The 10,906-nt window shown below is 34.1% G+C and overlaps 1 protein-coding gene across 3 annotated transcripts; it reads right to left on the bottom strand.

Moving 5' to 3' along the window:
• Positions 1-6,330: 6,330 nt before the first annotated feature.
• On the bottom strand, positions 6,331-9,204 carry LOC109599270 (uncharacterized). 3 transcript variants are annotated; one of them, XM_020015231.2, is made up of 6 exons: positions 9,128-9,204; positions 8,286-8,832; positions 7,986-8,231; positions 7,092-7,455; positions 6,721-6,908; positions 6,331-6,628 (listed from the first exon to the last, which is right to left on the bottom strand). In XM_020015231.2, exons 2-6 carry the CDS (start codon positions 8,784-8,786, stop codon positions 6,503-6,505), a joined length of 1,425 nt encoding a protein of 474 aa, XP_019870790.1. In that variant the 5' UTR covers positions 8,787-8,832; positions 9,128-9,204; the 3' UTR covers positions 6,331-6,502. The 3 variants fall into 3 exon arrangements, with proteins under 3 accessions (XP_019870790.1, XP_019870788.1, XP_019870791.1); XM_020015229.2 differs by lacking the exon at positions 9,128-9,204 and having other exon boundaries at positions 8,286-8,942; XM_020015232.2 differs by lacking the exons at positions 6,721-6,908; positions 9,128-9,204 and having other exon boundaries at positions 6,490-6,628; positions 8,286-8,947.
• Positions 9,205-10,906: the final 1,702 nt, after the last annotated feature.

The following is a 10,906-nucleotide window of genomic DNA, read 5'->3' as shown; positions in this document are numbered from 1 at the left end:
AAAGCTTTTATTGTATGTCAAAAATTAAATTAGATATGTAAATAGTATTTATTCAAATATCATAAGCTTCAACATAGACTCTGACAAAAATATAATTTTCCATATGTTTATAGCCAACAATATTAAGTACCTTGAAATTTTTCATAAATATTGTTTTCTTAGATAGAGATAACTTGAAGCTTGTTTCTTTTATGATATTTTACAGGCAAATTGTACTACACTTTCCCATTGAAAGTTGTACATATTATCTTAAAATTGTAAGGAGGTATTTTTTGAGATAAGTATCTTATACTAAGTAAGAAGGTGCCAGTTGAAAGCTTTTATTGTATGTCAAAAATTAATTAGGTATGTAAATAGTATTTTATTCAAATATCATAAGCTTCAACATAGTCTCTAACAAAAATATAATTTTCCATATGTTTTATAGCCAACAATATTAAGTATCTTGAAATTTTTCATAAATATTGTTTTCTTAGCTAGAGATAACTTGAAGCTTGTTTCTTTTATGATATTTTAAAGGCAAATTTTACTACACTTTTCCCTTGAAAGTTGTACATATTATTTTAAAATTGTAAGGAGGTATTTTTTGAGATAAGTATCTTATACTAAGTAAGAAGGTGCTAATTGAAAGCTTTTATTGTATGTCAAAAATTAAATTAGGTATGTAAATAGTATTTTATTCAAATATCATAAGCTTCAACATAGACTCTAACAAAAATATAATTACATATATTATATGTTTTATAGCCAACAATATTAAGTATCTTAAAATTTATCATAAATATTTTTTCTTAGCTAGAGATAACTTGAAGTTTGTTTCTTTTATGATATTTTAAAGGCAAATTTTACTACACTTTCCCCTTGAAAGTTGTCGAAAATTAAATTAGATATGTAAATAGTATTTTATTCAAATATCATAAGATTCAACATAGACTCTAATAAAAATATAATTTTCCATATGTTTTATCTTGAAATTTAGAGATAACTTGAAGCTTTTTTTATTATATTTTAAAGGCAAATTCAACTATGTTTTCCACTTAGTAGTTGTACATATTATCTCAAAATTGTAAAATTTTTTGAGATAAGTGTCTTATACTACGTAAAAAGTGCCAACCAAATGTTTTTATCGTTGTCGTGAATCAACCTATTTGGTACACCGTGTATATCTTAAATTGGAACAAAAGTCGAACGTAAAAAGTTTAATAAAACGCAAATTAAAAGCGTAATATCAGAAAATGCCGATACAAATTCAGGTATGAAGTTCGGCGTGGCGTGTAAAAAATGTGTCGGGAGGCGTGCATTAATTAAAAAGTGGCGGCGAGGCGTGAGCCTTGAAATTTTTAATAACTATATAAATTAGTTAAAATTTTGTGTTGAACCGTCGTCAAGCGGCAACTCGCCATCAAGAACAGGCTGCAAACTTAATTAAAGCGGCTAATTCACCCGTGACGAGTTGCTGCAGTCATTATTGTAAGTTGCAGGTAACGGGAATATTGCTCCAATATCGTTACTGCTACTTGCAACTCGACAGCATTAATGAATTGATCTCGCCCCTATTCATGTTACAATCTAAGCAAAACGATCCCCCCGAATGCGATTTTAATATTAACCGTTACCAAATTACGGTTTATCGAAATTGGATATTCCGATGATTTCTCATTGTGTTCTGAGGATGGAAAACTTTTTGAATTTCACCGCCCACTTTTAATTAATTGCCACGGTCCTTTTCGTTTGATTCATTTAAATATTCCGCTGCGGTTAATATCGGCCAATTCATACTCTAGTCGAATACTTTATGTAATTTGTGCCGAATTTACACAGTTTACGATCGAATTTAGCGGTGGGTTATTGGATATTCGCTGAATACCGGTACGCAAACTGAAATAACCCATGCGATATGGACTCAAATTTTAATTAATGCATTGGAACACGTACACTAGCCAAAACTGGGTTTTATATCCAATTCGATTGTATATGAAATGTTGAAATGGTCAAATGTTACCAAGTTATTAAAACAGGACCGTCACCAATATTTTTTTTAAATGGAATAAATAGATTTTATAATCATTTTTAAGTCTTTTTAGTTCCAAAATAGGTTTCTGAATATCAAAAGTCTGTGTAGGGCTCCTTCGAAGTAAAACATTACAATTTGAAAGGAGCACCACTAATTAAAATCAATCAAAACTCTTTATATTTTATGTAAAATTATTGTATTATATTCCTTCTATAATCATTTTTTATCTACATCAAAGTAATTCCTATTTAATTTAAAATAAAAAAAAATTAAATTAGCTGTTCTAGAAACTTAGAACTTTTAGTACTAAAATTTGAAATTTCATAATATTTGAATTAAAATTATCAACATCAATCTGGTTTTCACATGTATTGACACTCTGACCAACAATTATATGCATATTTATATGGTTTGTTATTATTCATATATATTACGGGCTGTACAAGATCATGATAAAATATAAATACAATTCAATTGAAATATCAATTGATATACAATCATATTATTTATGTATAGTAAATTTTAATGTACTTGATTTTTTGCATCATTTCGATCATTGGACATGGCCATTCAAATAATAATCAAACAAAAACATTATTTCTACAATGCACAGAATATACACATTGAACTTTTCACTAAATCCATTCAATTTCACTTATAAGATATACATAGCACTATACATCAGCTGTATAACTACAGATATACTGCTATAAGCATGTCGATGACGTGAACGCACGAGATTTCACTCATCCAAAAACTGTCTAAGGCGCACAGCACACTCCGCATGCGCCAGTCATGAGCATGTCGGTGACGTGAACCCATAAGATATTCCCCTATATAGTATATGAGTTTATAGGCGCTTATTTGAAATTAAATTCTCCGACTTTTCAGATACAACCATTCATACAAATTTGATGATTATTGTTGTTTTAATCGAGATTTCATATCGTTCTATAAGCTTTCAATTGGATTCAGGTCCGGACTTTATGCTGTCCAATCGAGAACTTCAAGATGATTATCTTTTAACCAATTTTGAGAATAATTTTGGACGCATGTTTCCCATCGTTATCATGCACAAAAGTTCAAGTCACTGGTAAATTATCGTTGGAAAATGGTTCCATTACATTTCCCATGATATTTCTATTCACGAATTTTACTAATAATTTTCTGTAATGGTTCTATACAGTGCCAAGAAAAGGGACCCCAAATTTCTCTTGCAGTATTTCAAAATATTTGTAGACAAGAATATTATACAAAATATTAACTATTTTAATAAAATATGTTGGTTATCTTCATAAATCATAAAATTTTAAAGAGATACTGTACTCATTTTTAAAAGCAATGCCAAAGTTTATGCTGCGATTTCGAATTCCTTCAGATGAAGATGAATTTGTATGTTAAAAAATCCTCTGCCCAAGCCTAAATGGACCTCTTAAGGACTGAACGTTTAAACATATTTTCGAACAATTTGATAAATTTAATATGCCACTTAAGCGAGCATTAAAAAGTAGCATAAACAAAAGGGTAAAGTATGCCGGGAATGATGCAATTATGCCGAATGGTTTCGAACACGGATTTGATTTCATGAAATCCACCAGCGTGAGCCGAGGCGAAAATTATTTGCGAAACGTTTTCCCCTTTTGTGTTTTCGCATGTGTTTGACGTGTAACGAACGTTTCCGCCACACACGATTTAGATAAATATGTGTAACATAATTCAAAATATTTCGGGCGCGTCGCGCTAGAGTGTTTCGCCGCAAAACGCTCATTAATTATAATAGAGCGGTGAGGCGTTAACTTTTCTTTTTTTTTAATGACTGAATAAATTAGTGAAGTTTTGTTTGGAATTATCTAGTCATATTTAATTTTTAAAAAGCGCCCGAAAGTTTTTAATTCGGCATTAATCATCCCCCCATCAGTGTTTGAATAACTTTGGTCGGCTGTAAATGATCGACGGTGGCTTTGAATTAGAATCAAGCTGTTGCATGACCACACGTGTGAACTTTATGCTGCCTAAAAACTTCTAAGCATAAGTTAATCTATCTGCTTTCCCTCTTAATGAAATCTGATTAACGGACTTGCATGTTTTCATCGCGTAAGCAATAAATTTATTAAGGGAATTATCGCAAACCGCCTATATGTTGTTAGAATTTTAATCGGGAGTTTTAATGGGGTTTTTAATGGCCTAGATATAACCGTAACGATCACACGGAGATGTGGGAAACGAGGAGCAGGTAATATTTTTACAACAGTGTGTAATGTATTTGCAATGAAAAATTCAATACCTGCGGGATTATTGAAACGAATAAAAATGATATACATTTAATTTTATCCTTATTCATGCTGAAAAACACAAATAAAAAAAGGGACTGCGTATTTTAAGTGGGCTATTCATATATTAAACAGGAAGTTACCTGTAATACGATCATTTAAAGCACTCTTTTCCATCCACGTTAATTAAAACTCACCATTTCCTCTGCACCAATTGAGTTTCTGATTTCAGTTTTGATACGTTTAGCATATTAAAGCTTTTACTAAGATTCCGAGGAGTCATCTCCAACAATGTCATTTGGAGTTGTATTTCTAATGAGTTTTTATTTTCCTCAACAGATTTCGACTCTTTAATTTTACTACATACTGCTTTTTCTAAAAATACGAGTTTTTATTTATTATCATTTTACTTTCGAACTCAGCAAGTTCTTACATTATTACATGATTTTGCCCAAGCTCTTCAAGACGACCCTATGATACATTGTCTTTCTCACTTCTAACATTTTAAGTTGTGCTTCCAATTTTTCAGCATTTTCTACCATCATTTTGTGTAAATTATCATCCTCCTTGTCAGTTAAAGTTTAAATAGATTTGCACTGCAACTTTTTTGATTCTTCTAATTTTTCCTGAAATTATATGTAAACACATAAATATTTTCAGCAAACTAAATATCAACTTACAGGTTTTTCATCATTAATAGAAGAATGACTTTTAGATCTGGGTAAAAATTCAATGGCTTGTTGTAAATGTATAGCTGTAGCAACTTCAGGTGGAACTCTATTAAGTGCAGTTTCTAATTGCCCCAACATATCTCGAGTACAATCATCTTCGGGCAAAATATTTTGCACATGTCTCTTCAGTTCTTTGGTGAAATATACGTCAATCTCGAAGTAACCTATTTGGTTTTTATTATTTATTGATCCAAGTTTCATTATTGGATTTCTTGCGAGACTTCACCTTAGACTTGGACTAAATAATTTAATTGCCTTGAACTTTTTTGTATTTTCTTACTATTAGTTTAAGAAAGAGTCATCCCGAATATAATCATTTCATTTTTTTTTTTATTTTATTAGTATCTTGTGAACTTAAATGAAAGAATTAAATATATCTATTAAGCTAAGTTTTTGGGTAAAATTTCATTGATACATTTCTTCACTAACTTTCATCATGGTTTTTAAATCTGGGTTCTACATCCGAGAGATTAGTTTGATTTCTTTATAAGCATTTCAACACAACAAAACTTGAGTTGTTGGGAGTTAGAGATCGTAGTTCTTATCGTGGTAGTTTGTTTCGAGAGAGTAGCGTTTCTTGCGTATTTTCAGATGGCTATTTATATATTTAACATGGAGTAACTTGTAATACGGTAGCAAACTCCCTCACCCACATCAATTAAACCTTACCATTTCCTCTGCACTTTATGCAAGCTCCTGAAATAGACGCACCACCCTCGACTCAATTAACCATGTGTCTATAGATCGGTGCGTGCGAAACACGTTTTAAAATAAATTTTGATATTGGCCGCCGCGAATGACGTACATATCCATGTCACCGCATATATCGATCGGTCCGTTATGACGTTATACCTACGTCATCCTTTGCATCCAGCCGTGCAATTGCAGTGTTGCAGGAAAATTCAGAATTATGCAGGTCGGTTATCCGTCGCACGGATTAGATTGCGCGGATACGTCCCGAATATCGCGGGCCTCTCGCGACATGTTCGCGGCGAGAAATTAAGCCGAAAATTTCTGACGGAGACGATGATGCGGGATTATCGGGATGATATTGCCAAGAACAACTGGAAAGTGGCGACGAGAATGTTGGAATATGGAGTCGGCGGATGGATTAGTGTCTATTGAATGGGATTGCGAAATGCAGATGCGGTGCATTCAATGGATATGGGGACATTACGATGCAATTTCCACGTTTCATTGCGTTGCATGAGGAATATGATTACGGTTGAAGCCATAATTGAAAAATAAAAACTATATAATAGACTGCTTTTAATGATATTATAGATTCTATAAAATAAAAAGTAGGTTACAAAAATACAATTTGTATAAAAGGTATATTAATATAAAGAAATGTCACAATAATTTAATTAATTACATAGTTTACAACTAAAGATCACAATAATAAATATATACAAAATACAAGTCATAGAAATATACATTGAGCACGGAGATTCTGGAACGATTGCGTGAAATTTAGAGCTAAATAATCATGAGCTCATAGATTGTCCACTCACAGAATAGACCTGCCTTTTCAGCTCCGTCAAAACATCCTTAATACTGACTTGAGAGTTAGTTGCTTCATACAGAGGGGGTTTCTCACTATCAATTTTATCCTAGAAATAAAAAAAAATTAAATTAACAAATGTTCAAAACATGTGATAAAGGTAGGCGGAAGGTAAAAAAGTTTTCAACAGACATGGCTTACTTTAGGTTTAACGTGATCAATTTCGTTTTCTAAGTCTATCAAATTTTCAAAGATCTTATCACGGTCTGTTATGTCACCTTCCGGCATATTTTTGAACATTTCTTCTTGGCGTTTATAGCGCGGATTGCCTCTGGTGATTGGAGATGGTAAACTATCACCAGTTTCTTTTGATTCTGATATTATATCACCTAGAAAAATTGAAATATCGAATCTGTAGGTTGTGTATTAAATTGATTAAATCTTCATGGCTTTTCAATAGTAAGAACAGTATACTAATAAGAAATATTTAATAAAAAGAAAAGATGATGACAAATAATTTTATGAGACTTATCCCCTTGAAACGTTAATTAAGATTGAAATTCTACACTTACTATCACTACACGTTTGCGAAGGTAGATTGGAAAATGCGTTGCTGTGCAACTCCATCAACTGCTCGTTCACGACCTCCTGGAGCTGCGACATCTCGTTTCTGATTTCGTTTATCTGCCTGTCCCGAACGGCCAGCACGGCCATGTACTTCTCCTTCTCTATCTCGCTCAGCTTCAACTGGTGCCGTAGCTTCATTAGCTCCGCGTCGGTGTCGCTCTTGTTTTTCTTCATTTCTTTGATGAGGACGCGCAGTTCTTCGCGCGGCTTCGACACGTCGGCCAGTTGAAGTTTTAGCTGGCTGATTTGGGTCTCCAGCGTGGACTTCTCTTCCTCCATTTTGTAGATTTTAACGTTGACCGTTTCGGCCTGAAAACACGACAGTTCAAAGATAATGTAAATCAGAGGAAGATGGGCGAGTGGGGGAGAAGTACAGGGCGATGTTATAATAGAGACCCAGACCTAACAGGAGGTAGTGAACGTTGCTAGAGCGTCTCTCGTATTCTACTCACTATTTTTGCAATAAGGTGGTTAAGTAGAGCCCTTTCAGTAATTCATTTACCACCTGTTGTAAGCGCGACATTTCGCTCTTGATCTCCTCAATTTGTTTGTCGCGGCTCGCGATGTACTTCTCCTTTTCGTTTTCGCTGATCTTTAGTTGCATTTGGAGTTCTTTCAATTGCGTTTCAGCTTTCAGTTTTGATATGTTTAGTGCATTAAAGGTTTTACTAAGATCCTTACGTGTCATCTCCAACAACTTCATTTGGAGATGTGTTTCTGAAGCGTTTTTTTTACTCTTCTCAAGAAGCTAAGATTACATAATTTTAACTTTATAATAGTGCTTATTCAACTTTTACTTAAAATGTCTTAATGAATTATGATTTTGGATAACTACTTACATGATTTTTCTCTAGTTCTTCAAGACGACCCTTATAATATGCTACATTGTCTTTCTCAACAGCAAGTTTGTTCTTTTTCTGTTCATTTTCCTGCTTCAGCTTTTCTACTGTCTCTTCTAACAGTTTAATTTGTGCTTCCAACTTTTCAGTATTTTCTACCATCATTTTGTGTAAATTATCATCCTCCTTGTCAGTTAAAGTTTGAATAGATTTGCACTGCAACTTTTTTGATTTTTCTAATTTTTCCTGAAATTATATGTAAACAAATAAATATTTTCAACAAACTAAATATCAACTTACAGGTTTTTCATCATTAATAGAAGAATGACTTTTAGATCTGGGTAAAAATTCAATGGCTTGTTGTAAATGTATAGCTGTAGCAACTTCAGGTGGAACTCTATTAAGTGCAGTTTCTAATTGCCCCAACATATCTCGAGTACAATCATCTTCGGGCAAAATATTTTGCACATGACTCTTCAGTTCCTTAGTCAAAAAATGCACCAATCTCAAGGGATCATACTTATTGAACCCATATGGATCTTTGGTTTTATTGTTTTTTAAGCAGTTGGCCCAGGTTTCATTGTTTGACTTCTTGACAGACTTCATCTTGGATTTCAGATCCGGTTCTTCCAATCGAGAGATGTGTTTAGTTGGTGGGCTGGTGGCGTGGTGTTTGGTGGTTTTCTTCAAGGGCATTGAGTTGTTGGAATTCGGGCTGGTGGCTCTTAACGTGTTGGTCTGTTTTGGAAGAGCAGGCGAAATTTTTCTTGACGTTTCGAACCTCTTCTCCTGTTTCATCATGCGATTGTTGTATACTTCGCACAATGCTGGTTCAGAGGATTTGTACCTTTGTGAGGACATGCTATTCAAATGATTGTAATTACACGCGAAATTTTAATGATTTTAAACAGTTCAATTCGAATAAGTTTGACAGAAAGGTTAAGACAATTATTTGTTTACATGACAAAATCCCGCCATGTGAGATATTTGTGTCTGCGCATGACAACCGCGCAAATGTTTTTATTTGAATCCCGTTCCTACTGCAATTTATTTGCTAATTTGTTGATATCTTTTATAAAAAAATCAAATTCATTTTGTAATTGTCACTGAAACAATGCTATGAAATATTATTATGTTTTTACCTTTCTTATAGAACCTCTTGTGTTTTACAGTGTTCTGTGATGGTCACCATTACCATAACTTAGTAGCGACATATGCGGGTGAACTTTGAAATAAAAAATGTTAAAATCTCTTAAGGGTGATTTACATAATTTATAACATTTTAAGGGCGATACGCACAATATATTTGTTAATAACAATAATATTAGGTATCGGATTTATTTTACTTAAAATAAGATAATCCCATTAAAATAATGTTTATTTAGCAAAAAATTCACCATGTAATCAACAATCAAATGTACGAGATCACATTGGCAATGTGACTTTCGTGTGCTTTTATTGCTTTAAATTGGACACGAATTATAGCATTTGAATACACAATTTTTAACACAAGAAATATTTTGAACATATTTAAAATGACGTTCAAACTGAAAAATGGCAGAATTAAAATTAATTTTTTCTTTTAAATTGTACAAAGAATATGAAAAACTTGATTATTTTGAAAAATATTTTGTGGCGTAGAGAAAGAGAACGAAATTTAAACACAGTGGTATCAAAGGTTATGAAAATATAAGAAAAAGAATTTTTTGAAAATTATACTTTTTTCATTATTCAACGTGTTCTAATTGCTCCCAAATTGTGACCACCTATTTTAGAATGTCTTGTGTACTTCTTTTTTTTTCAAATAAATCATTATTATATATTATAGCATTACTTTTTTTTTTGTACCTAATATTTGTATTAACTTGTTAGTTAATACGAAATAGTTCATTCATCTTCATATTCTATTGTAGCAAGAATGAATGAACCCCAGAAAAAATATAAAAATATCAAATAATACAACGCATAGGACGTAGAACCGGCAATTCCCATCGGGAGCAGTACCGAGATTTAACCGGATCCTAGTCGAAAACAATTGTCGAGTCTCCCGCAAACCGACGCCGCGGCAAAAACGTGACGGCATCGCCTTTTGGATTTTTGCGGCGGAACAAAAGCCCGCGTAGTCCGGGCCTTGGGAGCGGCGCGTCGCCGTCGGAGTCCGGCGGGCCGTGGGTGGGGATTGGGGGTTTGGTTTATTCGCAGTGCACGATGGATGTGGGTCAGCCGGGGGTAAATATAGGTTCCCACTTCGTCCTACTGCGCCTCGCCTTGCCCTGTCTTTACCGTAAGGGGTTTCACCTCAGGAATTTTCCGGCGAACGAACGTTAAGTCGTTCGGTGCGATGCCGAAGAATTGATAATGGAAGGCGATGCGTTTGCCAGAACAATTACACGCAATTTACAGGCGTAGATTCTAAGATACCGTACATCAGAATTAAACATCATTAAATAACCTTCATTCATTTTATAAATAATTTCTTCAGTTTTAACTTTGTCAATTGATGATAAAATATTAATGTAAACGTATGAATTTACTGATATAGAAATGTTCTATAGAACTCACATGCGAATGAACCAATTAAAATTTGTGTCGATCAGAAACGTGACCAATTCCCGTCGTTCACTTTCCAATCGGCCTAGAATCCTGACACAGAGACCGGTGTGAGAGCAACAGCCGACTGGCAGGACTGGAGAACGGTACCCGGCCGGCGCTGCCGACGCCCATCGCACTCGAGGAGCGGCTGACGTCACGCGGTGCGCCCGTCGCCATGGAAACGGGGGGGACTACGTCACGAACGACGGCGGAGGCGGCGGGCGGAGGCACTCAATGGTCCAGATTTATCTCGGGGCCGGCCACCACGAAACCAGGTGCTTGCAGATCTCCACACCGACACTTCAACATAACTAGTGTACTGAATGTTT

This window comes from Aethina tumida, chromosome 2 (assembly GCF_024364675.1).
Source record: "Aethina tumida isolate Nest 87 chromosome 2, icAetTumi1.1, whole genome shotgun sequence".
In the NCBI taxonomy this organism is placed as follows: Eukaryota; Metazoa; Arthropoda; class Insecta; order Coleoptera; family Nitidulidae; genus Aethina; species Aethina tumida.
Note: the sequence above shows the minus strand (reverse complement) of the source record. Positions and strands in the feature narration are given on the sequence as shown.